Raw genomic sequence first — 25,280 nt, 5'->3', positions numbered from 1 at the left:
GTACTATAAAAACAAGAATCCACAAAGTAGAATTTTACAGTGTGGTATTTGACAAAACCACAGATGCAACACATACCTCACAACTTAGTTTTCCTCTGTACTATGTTTATGACAGCAGTATTGTAGAAGACTTTGTTGGATTTATGGACCTTCCTGAAACAAGCTATAAGGGTATAAGTGAACATGAACCAAATATTACAGGTGAAATTTTAGGCAAGTCTGTGCTCAAGCTAATGGAAGAAATTGGATTAATCGTTGACAGTGTGTTCGCATAAGATGTGCTAGATGCAGTGTCAGCATTTCTGAAATGTGAGGGGTAATATCCAAAACGGATCCAAAAAGTTGCTACAAGAAGCAGCCTCTGTGGATGCAAAAATAATGCTCTTAACCTTTCGATTCCCAAGTGCAATAAAAGCCAAGAATGCTGTAGGTGGCATTAAAGAAGTTGCTAGTTTTCTAGGGCATCAGCAAAACGAAATTTTGTTTTTAAAAATGTTTTAGGTCATCATGCACGACGCTGCTCATTGGGTTGGATGTCACGAAAGTATATTAGATTCAGATATGATACACCTAAAATAGTTGAAGTACTCAAAATTGTGTTTTCATGGCATGACAGTTATTCATTGACAAAAGCAAATTGCTTGTTGTGCGCAATTTTAACCTATTATTACTGTTTGAGTGATATAACTGATGCAACTCTCAAACTAAGCAGATTAATTCAGAGTTAAACATTACATTTATTTTCAGCAACAGAAAAAATGTCCAAACCCTTAAAGCTTTTAAATAAAAAGAGGGAGAATGATGACGTTTTCCAGATTATGTTTGAAAGTGCAGGGAAAGCTATGGAACAAACTTATCAATCAAGTTATCCCACTGTCTCAAAAGACGACCAAGACAGTTTCCACCTTTATTGGGAAAGAGCTGCTTATATTCCAGAAATAACGTGTTCCTATCTCAAAACTAGATCCCACAATTCTGATTTTCAAACTTTTAATTACAAGATTGAGCCAATTTGTTGGGAATTCTCATCTTTTTTTGGACACAGTAGTGAATCTTTCGTGCTGAAAATATTAAATGAGATACTTTCATTGAGGTATACAAGTTGTATCTGAATCCTCTTTTCTTACTCTTCATTATCGTCATAATCACTAACCAATACCATCTAATGAAGTGACATGCTAATTGGCTTGACACAAACAAATAGTCACAAGGAATGCATGACTCAAAAAGATGGTTCAAAACTTTTTTTTAGACAATATAAAGCTTAACTCACTTGCTATAGGAGTCAGAAGTGCAAAGGCTAAAAATTATGCAGAAAATATTAAATATTGTGTTTTTCTGTAGAGGGTGAGCAGCTTTTACTTTTTTTTGTGGTGGGGTGGTTTTTATAACTTATTATTTTTGCATCATTAGTTTTATATCATTTTAATATCAACAGATTTATTAGAATTTTAGCCCTCACCTGATTTTTTATTAATTTCATGACTATTTCCAGTACCAAAATGTGGATGAAAAGTAGCTATAGATTTTCCAGGGTAATTGCGTATGGACTGTTCTAGGTACCTGCTTTCTAGGGCTATAATGAGAGAAAGGTTGAGATGGCTATGGCACATTCTGCAGATGAAGGATAACAGATTGCCAAAGATTGTCCTTTTTGGCCAACCATCTAGGGCTAAACAGCAACTAGGTCGTCCGTGGTTGGGGTGGGAGGATGTCACTAAGAAAGACTGAAAGGAAACGGGAACTTCCTGGGAGGGTGTAAAGAGGGAGGGTTTGAGTAGATTGGAATAGAGAAGGAGAGCGCGTAGCTCTGTCAGCCTCAGGTGGCTTGGTGCTGCGGTGAGTTGTTATTAGTAGTATTTCCACCCTACCTACAACATATAATTGTTGAGGCCCCCTTTAAATTACTGGTATTTCTTTGTTTGCTAGTTTTTGGAGCAACCTATTATGCGCCTGCTGCTAAACAAAATCTTAAATCCTTCCTTGGTCCTCTGAGCCTTTGGCACTAAAAAAATAATATGGTATTGTACATGGCTATAAAAGGGGTGGGTGGTGGGGTATAAATAGCTAAAGTAATCTTTTGAAAAGCATTGCTAGACAAGAAGTCTTTTCAGAGTCAACATTAAAACCAAAATGGCACAACAATCTTAAAATTCTTTTGATATAGGATTAAATTTGTTCTATGGAGTGTTTCTAATTCTTATTTTTGTTTTAATACAATGTTTGTACAGTTAGGCTTGGTGATAACACCATAAGGCCAGATTTATGAATGATCTGGGCTGTTCATTGACTTTAACATGACGCTTGTAAAGCAAAAGTGGAAAATTGAGATTGCGTGAATTTCGTTTTGAAATCCTATGTCAGTCCTAGCTTGTTCCCAAGTGACAGACTCATTTGATTTAACTACCGTTTGACCTTTGTGGATGTATTTTGTCTTTCTTCTACTCTTGAAATTTCACCAATATGTGACAATATTTTGATCAATCTGACTCTAGAAGGAGCAGCTGATAGGGGTTAGCAGTCTGGAAATTGTTGGTCTATCTTCTATGAGGTTGGTGTGGGGCTGTGGGCCCTGTAATGTTCCTTGAACGTGATTTTGGGTTGCTTATTGGCCGGCATTTGTTGAACGAGACCAAGCTATTGGAGCTGTTGGTTTTTTATTCAGCCCATGATGTTTTGGGAGGAACCCAAGAAGATTTTCATTTGACAGTCAACCTACATGAATAATTAACACTGTATGACAGAGGCACTTAGCTCCAAATGTTGAAATTCTTTTCTCATTGTCAGACTTTGTTAACCAATTTGTATTTGAGTACAAAACAACGGGGATTCTAAAGAGTTAATTAGCCGTACAGCCAAAGACGTTTATAAAGTCTTGCTTTTTCAAATTGAGAAGCTAGAAGTTGTTAAACCAAGTCTTTACAAGTTCACTACTCTAATTGAGCAATCATTAAAACTATACACTTGCAAATTGAAGCATAACCCACTCGCCAAATTACGTAGAAGATGCCTCATTGGCACTGTAGTTTGATTTTAGTATGGTTTGGGGGCATGTTACCCTTGTTTTCGACCTGCTTATATTCAAGAAAACTGCGGAAACTTGTCTGTTCACTACTTTTTCGTGGATAAAATATCAGAATCGATGGTTGAGATTGAAGGTCGTGTACGAATCTCACGTTTAGGAGCAACTCTAGTACATTTTGAGTTCATGGGGATTGGAAGAGCTGCAGCTATAGCAACAGTATGGGGTTAAGCATAGTGAAAGACACAAATAAATTCGTAGCTCTATTTGAGCCCTTGCTTGTTAACACAAGATTTCCCACTTAGATTAGCAAAATTAGTCTTAACAGCGATTGAACTGCTTATTCGTCTTGCATAGCACAGTATGCTTAGGATCTATGAGGAGCTCTGAAGTATCCAGGTCAGGAAAAATTTCCGTGTCAACCTCCCAGAAATGTCTTAGTTAAAACTTTAGCTTGAGATTCTGATTGATTTTAAAATGAAAGAGTAGCAATCAGAAGTGAGGAACTTTTCAAAATGAATCACGAGAAATGTAACATTGCTAGAGTTTAATAGTTCTGTTGAGCAATTCCTTTTTTCTGAAAGGGTCATTCCAGAAGCCAACTGGAAGCAATGATTGAAGCAGATTCAACTGAAACATTTGGATCTGGTAGTTGTAGGGTGTAATGATCATATGAAATCTATTATAAACTGTATTTAAACTTGTTCAACTTTGTAATATTTATATTTTGTGCACCAATCCCGCTTTTTAATGATATTATTGACTGTATAACATTTTTTTCCAAAGCCATTCTTCTTTTTCAGATGATTTTGTCTATTATTTTGACTCCAGGAAGAAGCAGAAAACTAAGTCTCCTAAAAGCCAGAAAGAAGATCTAATTGATGTTGACGACACACTGGACGTAAAAACAACTGCGGAATCTCGTAAAAAAAAGTTTTAGTTTTCTGTAACTGTAGCAGTTTTAGGATAATTGGTGGTGTGGATAATTGGTGTTGCTAGGTAGTCGACCTAAAAGAGACTCAACTCTCTTTTTTCTTTCTCTGTAAAAAAAAATTTCGATTAAGGCCGAAGTTTGACCTTTTAAAAGCTGGGAATCCTTTCAGATAATAGGTGGGTTTAGCAAGATTCTATATTTATGACACTTTGTGGTATTAACTTAAAGAAACGTACGAGGGGACATGAATACGTTCAGCAGAATGGCTCAGGTACTGAGAATCTCAATCAAGGGAGTCAATCGTAAAATCAGTTAACTGAGTAAAACACGAAGTCTCTGGCTTCATTTTTTTGTCAATTTGAGGCAGAAATTCTCATGTGAACACGCAATTGAGAGAGAACTCGAATAAACATGTTTCCTGGGGTTGACAAAAAAAACTATAGCCCGGTAACAAGGGTTGTCAGTTATACAAGTTGCCCATTGTTATTATGTAAGGTTTTTATGGAAGATATGGTCCTCTAACTTTAGAGGAGTCTCATTTGATTGGAAATCGAAAGTTGTAGTTCCTTTTTTTAGAGTGTAAAGTACTTGGAGATCAACCTCCCCAACCCCCCCCACCCACACCCTTTTTTCCCCAACTGGATATGGTCAAAATTTAGAGATAGTCATTTTATTCAAAATTGTCCAAAGGACAAGTAACTATGCTTATGGGGTTCGCAACCCCTCCCCCAGTCCCGGGACAAGGGATGTAAGTTATGCTAGTTGTCGATTGTTAACATGTAAGGTTTTTAGGGAAGGGTTGGTCGTATAAACTTTTGTGGTGGCTCATTTGATTGACAATCAAAAGTTCTAGTGCCCATTTAAGCATCAAGATTGATCAATGGGCCCATTCTTAACATATAAGATTTTTAAACAACCAAGAGAGATAAAAATCTACAAAAAAAAACTTCAAACGAGACGACGGCCAGTAGAATTGAAAGACTAAAACAACGCGGATATTTCGCCTGTATCCAAACAAGGCGTCTATTAGTCTTTCAATTCTACTGGCCGTCGTCTCGTTTGAAGTTTTCTTTTTGTAGAGTTTTATCTCTCTTGGTTGTTTATTGTCATGTCTGGTCAGTTCGACTTAAGAACTTTTATAAGATTTTTACTAAGAAAATAGAGCATGCTTCATCGCGGATCTTCAAAAAAGCTTAGAGTATTAAGACAAAACTTCAAGGAAACTTTCAGAAAGACGTTGAATACAATCAAGAAGAATTATGTGCTTGTTGGTTGTGAAAAGAGAATATCAGCAATATCTAAGGAGTATCTGAGGGTATTAGGTTGAAAGAAACTTTCAAGGTATTTTTAAAGGATGTTAAAGAAATATTGGTGGGCAGACAGCCCCCTTTCTCCTTGACCTTTTTATGTGCCCATTCTTCTGTACAATGATCAAAAATTTTGTAATCTTCATTTTGTTCAAACGATTCCAAAAGTCGAATAGCTATGCCTTTGTGCCTTGACGCCATACCCCCCAAGGCCCTAGAGCAAGGGTTTTAAATTTTACGGTATGTTGAAGAGAAATTGGAGAATGACTCCTCTCCCTACTTGCCCTTTTTAGGCCCCTCTTTGCTGAACACTGATGGAAGTTTTGAAATTGTAATTATACTCAAGCTAGTCAAAAAGTTTAATTGCTATGCGTCCAGGGATGCTGTGCTCCCAAAACCGTGGAGTTAAGGTTTTAAATTAGGCCACTTGCCCATTGTTTGAAGGTAGGATTTATCATTAGAAAAGGAGGAGTTTTAATTTTGTGTGTATCCAAAAAGGTTAAGGACATTAAAATGAAGCTTTAGAAAATTTTGAGGGCTATGTTAAATTAAATCAAAAGGCACTGCTTGCATCCAGTTTATCAAAAAGGAGGATCTGTAACATTTTAAAATCAATTAAGGATATTAAGTTGAAAACTTTCAGGACATATTGAGAGGATTGAAAGCTAGTTAGAGGACTGCCATTCCCCTACCATCCCATCTTTTTGAGTTGTCCTCCCTTCAAAAGTATTTGATCAAAATTTAGTATAAGCTATCTTTTTCAGTATAGTTTAAAGGTCAAATAACTTAGCCTATGAGTATGACATAATCCCCCACAGCTTTTGAGATTGATGCCGATCACAACAAAACACACTGTGTTCATGCTGGTTGTCAAAAGGACAGATCAACAATAATTCAGAACAGCTATGGGTATTATGTAGAAACTTTCAGAGGATGTCGAAGAGCTATTGGAGAGAAACCAGCCCCCCTTGCCCTTTTTAGACGCCTCCTTTCTTCATCACTGACCATATTTTGATAAAAGGATTTTGTTAAAAATATTCAAAAGGTCTACTAACTATACCTCCAAGGATGCAATGCCCTCCACAACCCCCAGGGTATGGATCGTAAATTATGCAATGTGCCCTTTTTTACCTGCAAGATGTATAATTTGGAAAAGGGGGGATATTAGATTATGGGTGTGTAATGAAGGGCTAAGGGTATTAAGTGGAACTTTGAGGGATGTTTAGGGGCATGTCAAACTCAATCAGAAGATATTTTGTGCATCCACATTAAATACATTCTAAGACCACACTGGCTATACAAGACGTATGAAAAAAAGAAAAGAAAGGATATGACATATCCTAAGTAAAATCAAATAGTAGAGAAAAAACCAGGATTTTGTCAGCCAGTAGCTAACTATAAAAACAAAAACAAGCAAATTTTTTGACAAGGATCTCTATCAAGTCGTCCTCGGTGCTCAGAAAAAAACAAAGACAAGATCTAACCTTTTGAAGTGAACTCTACAAGAAGAGAAAAGACAATGAATAAAAAACCAGAAAGAATAAAAAAAAACAGAAAGATTAAATGAAAGACGATTCCCTCATTGGATTGGACAAATATTCTTTGCTTAGCAATAGATTTTACCCGCCTGCAATCTCGATTTTCATTAGATATGCGGACATATTGCCTCAAATTAGACTGGGGAAAATATTGATTAAACCTTTTAATCTTTTAGTTATTATAAATTGGGCTTAAGGAAATATCTCCTGTATCTATAAATTAGATTTTTTATACATTTTATACATTTTTATCTGAAATTGCCTTATTAAAAGATTGTGTTTAAATAAGTTTCCTCATCAAAAAGAGCTAAAATATCAAGGTTTTCAAAAATATGGAGGCCCAAAGCAGAATCAAAATTGTCATTTTTATTTTTAAGCCTCAAGGTCTCGTTTATTGAAGTTTTGTGTTCGTGCAGTTGCTCCCCCAGTTGCTAGTGGGTCCTACCAATGTAAAAATTCCTACATGAACACAGGACTCTTTAGACAACACTACCCAGTATAGGTTCAGTTTTATCCTTTCCCCAGTTGAAAAAATGTTCAACTGTTCGTTTAGTTTTGAAAGAAACAGAGATTATGTTTTTTTTTAATTTCAAAGTTTGTTGCTGAGTTTCGAGATGTATGGTATTGTGGTTAAAGTTTTGTTTTCAATTTGCGGAGTAACTGATTCAAGGGGGACTGACTCCATATTTTCCTGTTTTACCTTTTTTAATCGTCTATCTATGATATTTTCAATAAGGTTGATTAGGTAAATTCAATTACAGGACATATTTCCTTGATCCTAATTTTTAGATAACTTAATATTAAAAGATTGAATCAATATTTTCCCCCAGTCTAATTTAAGACAACATGTCCGCATATCTAATGAGAATCGATGTTGCAGGTAGGCAAATTCTATTGCTAAGCAAAGAATATTTGTCCAATCCAATTGGTTAATTGTCTTTAATTTATTCTGGCTTTTTTTATTCAGTATCTTTTTTCTTCTTGTAGCGTTCACTTCAAAAGGTTAATTTTTTTCAGTGAAGATAACTTGGCGGAAGTCCTTGTCGAAATATTTACTTGTTTTCGCTTCCATAGTTTGCTACTGGCTGAATGCTCGTTTTTTCTCACCTATTTGATTTTATTTTTCATTTATTATATCCTTTCTTTTACTTTGTTTCATACATCTAGATTATCAAAAAGGCTCGTCTGTAATATTTCAAAAATAGCTGAGGCTATTAAGTTTAAACTTTCGGGGCATGTTGAGCGGGGTGTTAGGTGTTTTCCTCTGTCAAATTCCACACGAACATTCGACCCCTGGTGTAAAAAATAGATGGATCCACATCGCTGCTCAGATATGGGACTGTAATTCTTCTATATGTGGTTTCCCTTTATGGTAATTCCAAGCTCACATTTGAATCTGACACCATTTTCGATGGATTTCAGGATCTGTTTGTAATTCTCATAAATTTTTTCGTAATAAACCATAACTGTTAAAAATTAACAGAAATAGCTGTTACCATTCCTGAATCAGCTTTAAATTGTGGCTCTTCCTCGGTTGACTGTTTTTTTAAATACTTTTTTTTTAATTTTCCAACTACTATGACCTATGAAATCTACTATTTCTGTTGTTCATACTCGAAAATATGAGACTGAAGCTGGTGACTGGTCTGATTGAATCTGTAGGCAAGAGAGTAAAACTTTGATGCTTGGATGAATGCCTCTAATAAATTTTACTTTTCTTTTGAATTAATTGAAATAGATAATGCACAGTTGCTAATTGAGATTGCATGTTTGTAGTTGAAGACAAAATAAACACGTTGTAATTAAAATAAGAACATTGCTGTCTCTATTCTGGGTAGCATTCACAGAACGAAGAAAATTACTAGCATTACCGGCCTACCCCATTTTATTTACCAACCTCCCCACCCATGGGGTAGTTAGGCCACTTTTTTGCCATGTGTGTTAGCAGCTATTAAATAAAAAAGTGAAAGCTGGATCGTAGGAATCTGTGGGGAAAATAACACCAATGGTATATCCTATTCAATCATTATATTTTTCGGCTTAATTGCTTTAGCCCCATAATCCACTAAACATTAAACGTCACGAACCTTCCCCAACCTTTCCTAATTTATTTTGTCAACTCCATAGTCACAAAGTTTAAAACGCAATGAGTACTATTGGACTACATGCTCTAATTACGTTTGATACCCTCATTTCAGTTTTGGCCAAAGGTTCTATGCTAAAAGATTTTGAAACTGATTTGGCCTATTACTGCCACAGTTAGGCTCAAAGAATTTCATCATTGTCGTTTTTATCCTAAAACAAGGTCATCGAAAAAGAGTAACTAGTTTTGTTTTGAACAATCTAGAATTTTAAACAAAGTCTTTGCTTGGTACTACTAATGCGTGTAGATTCAGATTGAGAGAGAAATTTAAGAAAATCTAACAAAAAAAGAGAGAGGGAGGGATAGATAGTGAGAGTGAGAGACAGTATGTATATTATCAGACGAAAAAAGTGATGTTTATAGTAATATGATAATCACATGAACAAGAAATAAGGTGAACATTTTTTAATTTCCATGCAGAGAAGGTAGAGAAAAAAAAGTCAGTTAGCTAAAGCTACGATAAAGAACAAAATGAATCGAGTTGTTATAAGTAAAATTAAGCAAATTTGGCGTTCAGAATTCATGATAACAGTCTTAAATTCTAATAGACTTTTAATTCTAGTTTCCATTGATGAGAACGATGTTGACGATGATTCGTTTATTGATGTTCAATCAGATGATTCCGATAGCTCTATAGATAGTGAAGCTGCTTTTAAGGCCTTGTCAATGCAGAGGTTCGTTTCTTATTTCTCTCGGGGTTTTCATTGTATTATTATCTCTTAACCCTTGAAAACAAATCAAACAAACTGCAATATAAAAAAGAGCTGATTAAAATTGTATTCTTTTTACGAGTGTACTCCAGAAAGTATCTTACGTTTCGACAATAAAGCAAAGGGGTAAAATTAAACATTTTTATCGTACTGAGTTTTAAGTTACTGGCTGTAGAAACGGAGTAAGCTCCGTTTCTATATATGGAAACACAATGGTAGTCACTTGACATCCTTTTTGGATTTTATGGTGGATCTACAGTCACCTCAAATCTGAAACCACCCAAGAGAACAGGCAATATTAGAATTGCCTGTGCTAGGGAGTGGAATGCCGAAAGAGCTAAAATCATGTAGGTCTCTCAGCTCTTTTGAAAAGAGAGTTAAAAAGTTTCTAAAGAATTAAATTTTTATTTTTTACATCTATTTATTTTATTATTGTGCTTAGAATATTTTTGATATCGTTACTATTATTTTTTTATCCATCAAGGGGTTCGAGCGGAGGAAGAGTCAAATTAAATTTATTGTTATTTGATGGCGTTCGGTACTAAAATTTGAGAAGAGAGGAGATCACGCTGTTTGTAGTATTATTTAAGGGCCCAGACATGCATTACAAGGAGTTGTATTAAGTGTATTTTTATACCTTTATTTTTGAAATTAAAACCCATATTAAACTTGAAACTTGAAAGCTCTTGGCCACGATTCCCCCTTTGCTGAATCGTCGGGAAAAACACAGCTTATTAGCACATTTCTCGCCAAAAGTATACATTACATATCCCCCCAAAAAGGATCATTATTTTATCTATTTGAGGATTTTTAGTTAAAGTAGATGTTTGAAAAATCAACATCTCAAACATCTCGCTACCGCACTTGAATGTTTAAGGGATGGGGGAGCTTACGGACAACAAAGGTGGGGCTACGTTCCACAAGCCCAATAGATATATAACAAATTTTGAGCTCGTTGTTTTACTATGGGTTTTGGTTCGGACAACTTTTACGGTCTCGGTCCATTGGAGACCACCCATGAAACCGACTATCTCTTCAATAGCAAGTAGTTTAGGAAGAAGCAATTTCTTGTTACAATTTCAAGAATTTTGAGGTTAGTTTGTTATTTGAACCGTGGCTACCAAAGCTACCCCAGCATCTGGGGTGGACCAAAGCTACCCCAGCATGGGGAACCTTAAACTGCAATCCACAACACACATATACATCTGGAACTTGTAAATACTCCGAGTCAATATTTATCCTCACTATTACCAATAGCTGTAAAGTTTTTGGAGGTTTGTTTGTAATTTCAATTTCGACCACCAAGGCTTCACCAATAGGACTACCCCATTGTGAAACTTGATCTAAACACAGAAATACATGTGGAGGATATGCAGATTCTACGCAAAGCTTCATAAAAACTATTTATTGTCGATTATTTGATTCTCTTAAGAGAAAACAATCAGTCTGGAAACCCTTTGTTAAATATTCATGACCATCTACCATGTTGCGAGAACGGTAAAAATATTTGTATGTATTTTTTTTTCAGTAGCCTTTCAATTTTTTTAATTCTGTCCATCTGCCTTCTTTCAGAATTGTTTTTGGCCTTATCAAATCTACTATCACACAGTTTAGTTTTTACATTTATTAGAAAAAAGAAAAATTATTCTTAAAATGTTGTTTGGATATTAAGGCAACCAGTTAGAAAATTCAGCTTATATATATGTCAAATCACTTTTATTTATTCATCATTAGTCCTCTTTTAATTTAGTACTTTATTTTGCATTTCATGTCCTCTTTGTTTTGAAGCTGAGTACTGATAAATGAAAGTCAATAATGTTGAGTCTCAACGATTCTGCTCTGCGTTGGTGTTCAACGCCCAGCAGAAAAACCGTTCGTACGATTGGAAACAATCGAAGACCTTTTAATACTAGACTTCAAATGCTGACAAAATTACATTAAGAAACTCTGCAATCATTTACGCTTCCCATTGGCAGAACGTACTGGAGACCCAAGTAGGTTGTTAGTTCTAGCGTGCATTCTGCCAAAAAAGGAAAGACGCACGGAGATCGCTTTGATATAGCGTTATTTGTGTCCAGCATTCTAAGATCTTAAAAAGAAGTACAAAAGACAAAATTGTACAACAAAATCAAGAAATTCCGTTTTTGACGCAGGTGGTATTAGGTTATTTGAAAAGGACTCCAGTGACGCTCAGCTGACAATTTTCTGATTGGTCTAAAACTTTCAAAAAATGAAATGAAAAAATATTAAAAGTTTTTTTTTTTTATTTTGAGATACTGACGAATTGAATTCAAGAAAATTGAAATAGAGGGAATAGATAGCACTGCAGACGTTTTTAAGTTCAACAAAGAGGTGTGTGTTTAAACAAAAAGAAATTAGTGACTTATAAAACTATTTTGAACAGCTTTGAAAACATAAAAATTAATTTTCTGAGGAAAAACCATTAAGGAGGATAAGTAATTAGAGTATTTGTATTGTGGGAACAGTATTGTCTGTATATAGTACTATACAATATTGTGTTTCCATGAATACCAATACATTTTAATCTAAAATTGTTCATTTTGAATGATAAATTTATTTCTCATGTTTTATTTGATCTGGATCTTTTTGTGAATGGTACAACAAAAAACAATTGTTTGGGTTTGTAAATCTAGAGTAGAAATATTTACGTAGTAATATTTTTATTTGTGGTTGTCATATGCCGTACATTAGCTGTTAATGTAAGTGGAATTTCAGTTTTAGTAGGTTTACCCGATATAGGCCGCATATACTCTTCTGCTTACTTGTCTCGCTAAATATAGGCCGCTTGTAGACTACCCGATGTAGACTGTATGCGCTGTTCTGCCTGCTTATCTCACTAAATATAGCGTACATGCACGTTACTCAATATAGCCTGCAATGGCTCTTCTGCTTCCTTGTCTTGCTAAATATGGGCTGCATTTAGGCTACCCGCCATAGGCTGCATATGCTCTTCTGCGTCCTTGTCTCGCTAAAGATTGACAAAAAAGGAAAACTTTATTTTCAGTTCACTCGCTGTTTCACCCCTAAAATCATTCTTTTTTTCGTTTTTTTTGTAGCCTGGCAAGCAGTAACATTTGTTTTTGAAATTTTAGGGAAAAGCCAATAGTAAAAGGAAAAAACAAAGGAAGTAATGGTGCTGGTTATTCTAGTGAAGAAGAAAAATGGCTCGATGCAGTAGAAGAAGGTAGACTTGAGGAGGTAAGACTATTTAAAAGCAAATTAGTTATTTTGAAGAAAAAAGTGGCTTCACTGTTCCTTTTATCTAACGTATCTAAATCTTATATTTATATTCTTCTGTTGTAAGCGAAAGAGATGCGAGTCTTTTTTAAAAAATAATATGAATTCCAAGGAATGCATAAACTTCACTCCGTGTTAGCTCAAGGTAGTTAAAACTTCTATATTTTCATTGCTCCAAAACATTGCCTTGTAGACAAGGCCGTATCCAGTGGGTACTGGCTTTGACCCTCCCCCTGAAATTTTCGTCCGACTCGTAAAAACATAACAAAAATGCATATAAAAAAATATAAGTTTTTTAAAGCTTTTTATCTCCCCCCCCCTGAACAAAACCCTGGATCCGCCATAGCTTAGAGATAAGACTTTCAACCTTTTGCAGTGCTTTAGAAGTAATCATTGCAAATATATTTCTGACACTAGAAATATAAAGGCTTCTTATCGTGTACAAAAAAGTGCGTGGTTTTGATTTTGTTTCTGCAGCAGATGACCAATGTCTGTTTGCTTCTGTTTTATTGAAGCCACCCTTGGAAGAAAAAAGGCTGGGAATCTAAGGACGAAATATGTGCAGAAACCTTGCTCGCGAAGCTGAAATAAGCCTAGCGAAAATTTTAAACTAACAAGTTGGAGGCGGTGGAATGCGACATTAAAGCCTACGAAAAACTTAGATAAGAATAAATTAAATTGTGTAAATAATAATAAATTTCACTATGTTTGACTATTTATTTTTTCATAGGATATGCTGCTGAAAAGAATGAAAGACCCTAAATCTATGACAGCCCGACAGAAAGCACGAATTGATAGACCTTTGGATACTCATGCTTCCGTTGAAATTAGCAGCAAACCAGTTTTAACAGAAGAACAAGAAGAAAAGAGAGCGGCTAGAGCAAGAGAAAGGAAGAAGGTTGTAGACGTTAGGAAAGAAGAAGAAAAGGTGAATATGGTTCTTTTTCTCTCTTCATCTCTCTTTCTTTTGACTCTTTGCAATGCTGGAAACTTCCTCATCCCATCTTGCTAATGAATTGAATCGCCCCTTGGAAATTTCCAATGACCTTCAATCCTCTGGGAAGTTTTGAGAAAATAAGGAAAAATATTGATTTGAAAACTAGGATTTTTGAATACGAATATCACCTTTCTTCTTGGAAAATATCCCAGTCTCCAGTAATGAAGGTCATAATCAGATTTTTGTTCTGGCTTTAAAAAAGCTCACAATAGTTTTGACGACAGAGCAAAGATGTATAGCATTTTGTTATTAGAATGAAAAATTCAAAATTGCGATTGGTTTTTAAGTAAAGCTGGGGCAAATAATATTGCATTTTCTGTGCAGTAATAGCAGGCAAACTTGACATTCTAATAGCACTAAAGCTTATTGAAAGTTATTTTTCTTTTATGTGACTAAAATTATGTCCTGATTGCTGAGGTAAGGTTAGATGCTAAACCAACTATTGTTTTCAAAAAAGAAAAAGTCGAAAGATGTTTTTAGAAAATAGAATTGGTAAAATAAGGTATTTTTTACTTTATATTTTATAAAAAAAAAACGGCCTATGCTCTTTTGTTTCTTTCTTAGAAATGAAGTTATTTTGTCTTAGCATTTTATAACACAGAAGTCCGTAAGATTATTGGCATTCGAATTCATCCATCATTGCCTTTAACACGCTTTTTCGGATTGTAACATTTGTTTTGGGCAAGAATTTAGGCCCAAAGATTAGCTTAATGGCTGTGATAGTAAACTAGCTGTAAAGCAATTTTTTCAGCAAGAAAGTGTTGAGCTGGTGCTATCTAACAACCAGGCTAGCCCTGTCTAAATCCTCTTTCGACTAACGATTTGGAGTGAAGAAATTAATCTATTTGCAAGCAGACCTTGCTATCCAAAGCTGAAAAATTTCTTCAAGAATTTCTTTAAGGAACTTGATTTTTCATTAAGACTGGGTTTTAGATAAATTTGTTTTTTTTTTTCTTGTTTAATTTTATCATTTTCAACCAATAAGGAGATATGATAAATAATGAGAGAAATATACGCATAGCTTTTACCCTCTGCGCGTAATGATGGCTCAGCGTGCTGAGTCACACCACTAACTCTTACCCCAAGCCAAATGATTTGCTAAACCAGGACTCGAACCCTTGTCCCAAAGGGTATAGGACTACAACTCTAGCGTGTAACCCAGTTGGCTAGGGTGGCCCCATATTAACCCTTTTACCATAGGCCAACTATTGATAAAGGTATAACGTTGAAAGGTCTGTCACGGTCGTCATTCTTTTGCAAAATCTTATATGAATGTTCGGAAGGAATTAATAAATGTGTTTTCTTTAAATTCATTTGTTGACGGAGCATTGGTGAAGTCGAAAAAAAAACGTCATGACAGTCAATTACAGATATTTCAGCTAAAGGGCGTGTCTTTATTCCCTTTTTTCACTTAAAAGCACTTGTAAGTGTTTTATTTCTTTGGACATGAATAATTCTCTGGCTTTTGTTTAATCTTTAAACCGACTTTTTTGTGTTTTTTGGGTGTAGTATTTTGGGTGTTTTTGGGTGTATCCTGCTCTTCGGCCATCGTCACCTTGTTTTTTTCTTGTTATTTTTTTGGTTTTGGTAGAACTTGATTTTTTATGCCATTGGCAATTTTGTTTTTCTTGCACTAACCCCATAAAACTGATTCTAGGAATCCCTTCCAAAGAAAATTTGGCCTAGAATGTGCATTGTTGTATTTTTGAGACTCCCCTCCCGTTGCTAAAAATCGTCTTATGTTCCCTAAGAGTCTGTGCAAACTGTGGAATATGGCCTTGTGTTGATAGTTACTGTTTTTGTGTCTGATTGAAAAATGAAGAAGAATATATTCTTGCTTCTTTAGAAGAGTTTAAGGATAGTAATAATTGCGGTATGCTGTTTTTCTTTACGCTTTTTCGACTGAAATGTATAATGTGAATCTAAGAAGCTAAAATATAGCTATCTGAAAAAACTGTGCTCTACCGTATTCCTGAACAACAAAATAAGTTATAAAATTATTTCGCTCCTCCCAAAAAATTGGCTTTATTCACTGTGTGTGATATTGAATGATTAGCTGAAAACAAGATAAAATTAGCTAGGAACACCAGTGACTGCTGTGTTTTCATTGGCTATCGCTCTTAAACCAAATTATAATTTATTATATTTCAGAGAAGGACGGTAGAAAAACTTCTGTTCAAACGAGGAGATAAAACAGAGTCGACCAAAAAGAAAATAGGAAAAACAGGAAGGCTGCAAATAGCTCATGATCTTGAAAAACCATGGGTTGCCTCATATTCTCTTCATATTACCCCAATCGGAAAATTCATATCCTCTCCCCCAGGATTGAACTATCCACTGGACCCACGACTCGAAAAGTATATTTTTGGTATCTTTTATTTATCAGTCGAAGTAGGCTATTCTATTGCCATTCTTAAACATATTGAACTTTTTTTTTTAATACGGATTTTAAGAGACTAATGGCTATTAGAACACTAATTATTCGAAATTTACGATTTCTTGTAATGTTTTTCTTTCTTTCTTTTTTTTAAGGAAGGGTGATAGGTAAGTCAATGGACTTGTGGACTAATATAGATGGCGTACCTCAGTTAGAATGAGTTATCTTTATTACTAACGAAATTTATCTAAACTTGATTTGCTGTGCATGGGCGAAGTGAAGTATTGCAGCAATCTTCGATGTATTTCCCGACAAAACTGTTACAGTAACAACGTTTAGTTTTACATCTGTGCCATTGATTAAACGCTAGTTGTACCCCTCAGGCCTTTAAAATAGTTTATTCTAAGAAGAATGACACGTTCCCTTAAAGAGGATTCTGCTACGCTGTATGCTGTTTCTACTTAAAATTGACTTTATTCTCCGTTTCCCGAAACTAGACCATTGTTTGTACATTTCAAATACACCACGTACATTAGCTAATAATTTATTGCTTTATCCCGAAACATAAAACTTTATCGAATCTTTATTTCAGAAAAATAGAGGTGTGCTAGATAACGTTACTTTACTTTGCCTAAAACATAATGTCTATTTTCCATAATTATCTCTATTATCGAGTGATTACCATATACCAATTTACCAGTAATTGCAAAACTACGTCATTCTGTTGCAGCATTATTTATAATTTTTGTGTAATTATTCGCATGCAAAACAATGCTCCAAGTCTAATATGCATTGGATATGAATTAAAGGAAGACTAGTTTCGACGTTTATGTAACTCTTTGCCCCTGAAGGTGAACATGCTTTATTATTCTTGCATACAGTTCAATCTGAAACTTAACACAAGGACTGTAACTCTATGTCCACACGGATCTGCGGAAAACCGCTGCGGATTGCGTTTTGCGGAGGAACGCATGCGTCTCTTGTCGCTCATCCTCACGGTTTTCCGCAAGACTCTGGCATTGGAAAAATACAGCGCATTTGGTAAAAATGCTTGGAGAAGAAAGGAACATGAAGGCAAAGGAATGGCTGATTTTAGCTGTTAAATTTCATCAAATAATGTATGACTAAAGTCATCCTGAGCATAAAAGATGCAATTTAATTCAGAAGGCTTGGGAGGAGATCTCGAGAGAGACGAATTTGCCAGTTAGGATGTGGTGAACAGTGCACTAGACTGTTTTAACAGCAAGCTCTCCATCAAAGTATGACCAAAGCTCAGAATCCACTAAGAGGAATGGGGGAGATATTTGTTTTACCAACCTGTGTTCCCACTCTTTTTTTTGACAAATGCAACTGTTGATTTGGTAATTTCGCTCTAACAGCTCAGTCTAGGCCGTGTAGATCTAGATTATAAATTGTAGCTGGGCCACAGTCATGGGGAAGATGCAATCTCCTATGTCAGGGATCATGCAGGGCGAACTTATCAAAAAAGTGTATTTAGTGACTCAGATGCAGAAAAAGTGACCAATTGCAAAAATCGGCGGTTAAAGTGGGAAATGGGGTTAGTAGCCGGTTTTGTATTAAATCAGGAGTTCACCAGAGTTACGTTGTATCCCCATTTAAATGAATCATTTTGACGGAATTTGTCCTAAGGAGCACAGCAAAGGTGATGGGAGAACACGGAATTAAATGGGGAATTAAAACTCTCCTACAATTAAATTATGCTGATGATTTAAGAATCTTAGATGGAAATTTTAGCAAAATGAATGAACTTTTAGAGGTTTTGCGAGTTCAGGGTGGAAGAATAAATTTGAAAATTAATATCAAAAAGACTAAGTCCCCAAGACTAGGAATAAGTGAAGATGAAGAGGTGATGTTGGACAATGAAAGAATGATCAAGTAGACAGCTTCTATTACCTAGGTAGCGTTTTTAGTAAAGACGGTGGGTGCAGTGAAGATGTTAAAAGTAGAATATCCCAGGGTGGTTTTTCAAAGTTGAGAAAAGTTTGGAAAATAGGAAGATAAGTCTGCAAACCGAGATTAGAATATTGAAAGTTACAGTGAAGACAGTGTTTAAGTAGGGTTCTAAAGCCATGGTGAACAAAAGGTGTACCAGCTATGGTATATAAGTATGGTGTACAAAAGATGGAATCAGTTTTTGGATGTTATTTTTACCAACCTTAAAACCTTTTACAATACTCTAACTACCCTTTCCCCCTCGTTAGTAGCTATCATTTCATGCTACGATTGAAACCACTGTTCGTTTTTAAAACAAATTATTCAGTTTCTGAATTTTTGTACCGGCCATTAACAAGTCTAGGTCTTCTTTATTTTGGATCCTGGATTACGTCTGAGAGTTGGGACATGCGTAAATCTTAATTCAAAGGTTATTTTGTTTCAAACAAAACTAATGACGAATTACCATAAATGTTTCCCAGAGGTTACTAAGAAGGCATGTTTTTCAGATAAACCTTACATTAATGAAAATATGAAGGACTAATCCATTTAAAACTAAAACTATTTCGCCTTGGAAAGAAAGATTATACCTTAAACCTCCATAAACAAATAAAGAGAGAAGTACGTCGTGCTGCTTTTCGTTATGGTAAGAGCAAATTGAATTGCTTAAAACAGAGCAAAGTAAAAGAAATAGGGGGTCGCTCGTGCAAGAACCTTGATTTTGTTCTAGAAGCACCGCCTGAACAGAAATCCAATGAGCTTAATAAACACCTAGCTAGCATTGTGCAAGCGTTCTTCTCTCTCAAAAAAACCATCTAATCTCCGAAACTCCAAAACATAAAATCCCGGAAATTTCAGCGAAGCAAATAATAGAAAAAATACAGAAAAACTGAAAAAACTAATATTTGCTCCATTGATATCCCAGTTGATCTAATAAAAGTATTTCCTGATAAACTATCAACGCAATGATATTAGTAATTCCGAATGTTATCCGTTGTGCTGGAGCTTGTCTTTATTGCTCCAATCTAAAAGAAGGGAGGCCTGAACGATTTTACTGGAGTACGACCCATCACCTTGACCCCAGTTTTTTCAAAAATGTTCGAGGGTTTCTTAACAAACTGGTTAAAGGCAGAGATTCTTGAACTTATTGACTTACAACAGTTTGGAAACCTGAAGGAGACATCTACTTCACATTACCTTGTTAGTCTTCTTAACATTATTCTTTAAGACCTTGAAAACCCTGTTACTTGGTTCCATGCTTAAGGACTTTAAGGACTTAACCATGCTTAAGGACTTTGAAAACCCTGATGCTTGGTTGAGTCTTTTATTAATTGATCTCCAGAAAGCGTTCGACCTAATTGACCACAATGTTCTTGTAAATAAACTGCTGATGGACTTTCAAGTGAGCCCCTTTCTAGTTAAGATTGTTGCCTCCCTTTTAATAAATCGTTCTCAAGTGCTTAAATATAAAAATCCGATACCGGTTCTATCTTTTGTGGAGTCCCCCAGGAAACCCTGATGGGTCCCATTTTATTCCTTATAATGGTTAATACCCTCATGACTTACTGACAACACAGAGCGATGGAATTATATAGGCGACCTCTCTGAACTTGAGGTTTGTCGACGAAATATTAAAAGCTCAATATAACATTACTTGATAATGTCCACACAGGAGGCTTCTTTGTCGAAGATGAAGGTAAACGCTAATAACTCGTCAGTTATGACAGTTAATTTTTTTAGATTACCCCCTTCTTTCAAAAACCCCATTCCTGCCCAAATCTCTGTCACATCCATTAAACTACTCGGGGTGCCAATTACTGCTGACTTGAAGTGGGATGCCCGTGTTCAAAACATCCTCAAACAAGCTTCCCCTTCGGTTTCTCTTCTAAAACGTTTGATTAATTTCCTTCCCTCCCCTCTAAGGATCTTCTCCAACTTCATTGTTCTTTTATTCAGCCAATACTAGAGTTTGCTTGTCCAGTGTGGCATTTCGGTCTTTCTTCAGAGCATATTTATAAGATTGAAAACGTCCAAAAAAAGACCACTCTGAATCATAAATGGTGAAGGGAAGGTTCCATACCATTATCTACTAGGTAAGTTCAAGCTCATCACGTTGGCCGAGAGAAGGAACTCCTGTGCCTTCGTTTTGGTACCAAGAACTTGTCTGTCCCCCATTACGTTCCCTCATCCCCAAACCCTACCTTCCCGCCCGCAACAGACTGTCCGTATAAAATCCCTAAAACACGCTAAACTGACTGCCATCTCCGCCAAACATAAAAGATATCGCAAGAGTTTTATTTCGAGTTTTGTTGAGTTGTATAATAGTCAGGAAAACAAGTCATTAATTTTATTGTTATCTATTTATTTTTTCTTTTTGACTTTCTAACTAAGTTTTGACTCATCTTTTTATATATTTTATTTGGATTATGTTTGAAGGTCAAATTCTCTCATATGGTATATATATATATACATATATATATATATATATATATATATATATATATATATATATATATATATATATATATATATATATATATATATATATATATATATATATATATACTATATATATATATATATATATATATATATATATATATATATATATACATATATCTATATATATATATATGTATATATACATATATATATATATATATGTATATATATATATATATAAAAATATATATATATATATATATGTATGTATATATATGCTAATGTTATTTGTGACGTAAAATCCAAGTTCGGCAACCATGCTGTGAAAAAAATTGAAATTAAAGTTTATTCTATGCTGAAGCGTGGGCGCTCCGAAAAACAGAGGAGGAGTTACTAGATGTTTTCCAGAGAAATTGCCTACTGATTGTTTTGGGCATCCGACTGACTGAATGTATCTCAAAGAGCAAGCAGTACAGAAAAAGGGGTTCAATCCACTTTCTGGGGCTATAATCTGAGAAAGGATGAGAGGGTTTGGACACGTCCTGCGGATGAAAGACGATAGATTGCCAAAGATAGTCGTCGCCGACCAACCGTCCAGGGCCAAATGAAAAGCTGGCCGTAGTCGAATGGGGTGGGAGGATGTCGTTGAGAGGGATTTAATGAAAATGGGAACTTCTTGGTAAAAGGTAAAAGGAGGTAAAAGGGAGGCTTTGAATCGATTGGGATGGAGAAGGAGCGTGCGTAGCTGTGTCTATTCCCTGTTATACAGGTTGAAAAATTCTTGCTGAATAAGTTCAAACCAGATGTAATATGCCTACTTTTCTACTAAAAAACTAATTTCTAAAAGTATTTTTTGAAAAAACAGGTTTTTCAAGGAAAACTAGAAGTTTTTTAAACAATCTAAGACCGGCAGAAATAGTCATATAATAATCAAACACAAAACGAACAGAAATTAGTATCGATGAATAGAAGAAACCCGAAACCAATAGAAATTAAAATGAATGATCACAAAAAGTAAGAGATACTGCTATAGATGAATAAATGAATCCTAAAACCAACAGAAATCAAAATGAATAATCAAATAAAAATTAACACAAGCAGAAAATTAAACTAACAGAAAACGAACCGAAAACAGAAGTAGGGCTACCGCCCCTAAATCTTCTGAAGGCCAGAGCGTCATTTGCGCTTTAATGACAAATATTGGTACTTTGAGCTTTGTGGTTTTTTTGAGGTTTTATTCGTCATAACATCAGAAACATGAAAACAACAACAAATATTCCAAGGCTAATCAAGTTTTACAAGTAAGAATGGTAACTCCCTCGCTTTTAAATCATTTCAACGGCTTGAAGGTCATTTGTATTTTTTTGCGAACTACATGAATTTGATCAAAGTGGTTTTTAAGTTTGACTTAAATATTAATTTCTGTTCGTTTTAGTTATCATTTCATCATCTACAGCAGTATCAGCCATCTTTGGGTCCGATATGGTTATTCATTTTCGTTTACGTTTGTTTTGGATTTCATTTATTCATTGATTGTAATTTCTTGTTTGTTGTAAACTTGAATTACTATAAAACTTTATTTCTGTTTTTTTTAAAGTTATAGTATAAACACTTATTTGACTTTCAAAAACATTTGTTTTGGAAAGCATTCTTTTTAAAATGATTCTTGTTCATCTTTAATTGAACTGGTTTTATTGCTGGTTAGTATTAGGAATATGTATATTTTTTTCCAGTTTTTCCACAAGAATTATAGTTTTGTATTGTAGTTTAAATTTGAACAAAGTTTAGATATTGAGTCAAAATTGTCGATCACCAGCAGTTTTGTGGTATAAGTTTCTAAAAATGTTACTATAGAATTTCTAAGGGTGAATGAGAAGGGGACTAATGTTCATTTGAATTGAAAATCTGTAGATGTTTTAGTTTTCTATAGCTTGCGAATATTAGTTTCAAACATCTGAGAAAAATTTTCACTTTTTTTTTCGGACGAACCAATATTTTGGAGACAAGAATGTTTTTGCACCCTTATCTCTTTCCTCAAATATAACACTGATTCCTTTTGCCTCCCAAAAAAAACCCCTAAAAGTTTTAACTTTTTCCCTCGTCGTTCTTGGAGATATTACAGACACATTATTTTAATATCCCATGTGAATATACTTTTTTTTGGTTACCCTACTACATCAACGTGAGCAGATTCAAAGCTCCAATGGGGCTAATAATGCCAAAAATCTTTGGTGGATAGAAGATACATTCTTTTTACGCTTCAATGTGGCAACACCTACGAAAATGCGGCACTTCCCTAAGAACATCATAAAATTTTTAAACAACGATAAGAAATATCTTGCAAAATTTAACCGATGAATTATAGAACTAACTGATGTGTAATGATAGAAACTTAAGTCTCGTGTTTTCATTAGTGTTTAAATTTGAAATATTTAGTTGTGAATTTAAAATTGGCTTCCGATTTTTATCCTGATTTAAATCCTTCCGATTTAAAGCCTGACCAAAAAAAAAATCTTTATCTTGTGATTTCATTCTGTTTTTACCGTATCAGAAACTTATTCCATTTTATATTCATTGCTTTCTTTCTTCGCTTTCTTTCTCTTCTTTTTTGCTGCTAGCTTTATTCATAAATTAGAATTAAAAGGTTTAAAAATTATCTTTCAGAGCACCTCCTCTACCTGTGTACTGTGGCAATTATGGATGTCAAAACCTGAAGAAGTATGTCTGCTCAAAAACACACGTTCCGCTATGTAGTTTAGAATGTTATAGATCTAATCTCCGTGCAGTATTGGAAGGAAGAAAAGCAATTGCGTAAAAAGTTGGTATTTCTGAAGCATAATGCCGTAATGATGATTTGTTGTGTTTTTTTTCGTTTAATATCGATTTAATTATTTCTATTTTGTAGAAGCGCAAAAAAAATATTAAGAAAATTGGAGCAAATGAGGCTTTCAACTTCAAGTTTAATACTTCTGAAGCTAGAGCTAAAATTGGATAAGAGTCAGGTGATATCCAGAGTACCTTTTCGACGTTGAACATGGGTCACTTTTTTTTTAATGCTCAGGCTCATTGCCAAAGGCAAGTTCGAAATTAGAATTACTGTAAAATAATGATGTGAAAAGAAAGAAAAGTCGGGCGAAATTCTTAAAGGGATGTAGCCCGAGAAAAAAGAAGAAGAACGAAGCAATAAAAGAAAAAGTTTCGAATGGGAAACAGCAGACAGGATGCTTGAAGATAATTGAATTCCGAAATGAAATGGCGCCAAATTAATGAATAAATTAAGAGAGTTCCATAATACGAATAATTCAATTCTGAGAAAACACTTGAAAACGAAAAGCAAAAAAAAGTAAATAAAAAAATCTACTAGATAGTTTAACCGGTCGTGACGAGGAGCTTTGACAAAGTACGTACACATTATCTTGACTTGCTTAGGCATCATTGACTCTATCTCATGTTTATGATGGCGGCGTTGACTTTAAGACTTCACGATGCCTACCAGCCAGTTAAGAGCGAAATATGATAGGACGATCACTTCAAATTGCAGCTAAATATGCGCCTGTCACTTCCAGTCTCCTATCCCACTTTTAACCAGTATTTATGGAGGAGGAATCCTATGCGAATTATGCACAAGTTATGGATTATACCCCTTGTAAGAACAATAAAACAAAGGGCTAGGAAGAGTTAAACAAAGCAGCGTTGCTACTGCTCAAGGACAAAAGTTAATAATGTCTTTTCCTTGCAACGCTGGATTCACCTTCCTCCTCGAAAGGTAAATTTTTCACCAAGCACAGGAATCTCGTGAGTATAGAAAGCTTATAGTTAAACAGAGACCCAAGTAACATCTGCATTTTAGATGCCATGTTAAGCAAAAAACGCCAAATCTTGCTTCAGGTACAAGTAAGCAAGTACAAGAATTGATAGAGACGACTCCGAAGAGACAATATTAACATGACCTCAAAGTAGCCTTCAGTAAACAACAGGCGAAATTTTCCAAACCGTAAAAATCAGACGAATTATTTGTATACGGAAAAGATCTAGAAGAAACTTGGATTTTTAGGCGAATGGTATGGACACGAAAGCGAATGCCCTCCGCAAGAGCCTGCTTCAGCTAGAACCGCAAACTTTACAACTTGTAGCAAACAAAGAACGTAGTGAAAGCACATACACAACTAAAGTTACTCAAATTAATTTTGTGCGTTCATGAGTTACTTTGAATAGTATATATATATATATATATATATATATATAATATATATATATATATATATATATATATATCATGAAAAGAGAAATCACCAATGCTACAGCACAAACACAAAAAAAAAAAAAAAAAAAAAAAAAAAAAAAAAAAAAAAAAAAAAAAAAAAAAAGACATAAGGAGAAAAGGAAGACTGTTTTCCTAAATTAGTGATTAATATAGACCAGCACTTGAATGAGGCCTTAACCCTACTCATCCATACAATCACATAGGTCAAACAGCATAGCCACACACAATCAACCATAAAGAATAATCCATGGACAGGCAGTCATGTCGTAATAAGTATAAGTCGTCATTTACCAAACAATAGAAAAAATAATATAGACAAATAATTCAGAGGCAAC

At 34.8% G+C, this 25,280-nt stretch overlaps 1 protein-coding gene across 4 annotated transcripts in view; it reads left to right on the top strand.

Moving 5' to 3' along the window:
- Nucleotides 1–23,621, top strand: part of LOC136039889 (INO80 complex subunit B-like) — a 31,147-nt gene extending 7,526 nt beyond the window's left edge. For all 4 annotated transcript variants that reach the window (XM_065723864.1, XM_065723861.1, XM_065723862.1 and 1 more), the window contains exons 3-8: nucleotides 3,826–3,945; nucleotides 9,507–9,618; nucleotides 12,768–12,873; nucleotides 13,643–13,840; nucleotides 16,061–16,266; nucleotides 23,346–23,621. In XM_065723864.1, coding sequence (XP_065579936.1) covers nucleotides 3,826–3,945; nucleotides 9,507–9,618; nucleotides 12,768–12,873; nucleotides 13,643–13,840; nucleotides 16,061–16,266; nucleotides 23,346–23,496 — 893 coding nt within the window. In that variant the 3' untranslated portion in view covers nucleotides 23,497–23,621. The remainder of the gene's footprint in view (nucleotides 1–3,825; nucleotides 3,946–9,506; nucleotides 9,619–12,767; nucleotides 12,874–13,642; nucleotides 13,841–16,060; nucleotides 16,267–23,345) is intronic.
- The last annotated feature ends 1,659 nt before the right edge of the window (nucleotides 23,622–25,280 follow it).

The sequence above is a fragment of the Artemia franciscana genome, chromosome 20 (genome assembly GCF_032884065.1).
Source record: "Artemia franciscana chromosome 20, ASM3288406v1, whole genome shotgun sequence".
NCBI classification, from domain to species: Eukaryota; Metazoa; Arthropoda; class Branchiopoda; order Anostraca; family Artemiidae; genus Artemia; species Artemia franciscana.
This window is presented reverse-complemented; position numbering and strand designations above follow the sequence as displayed.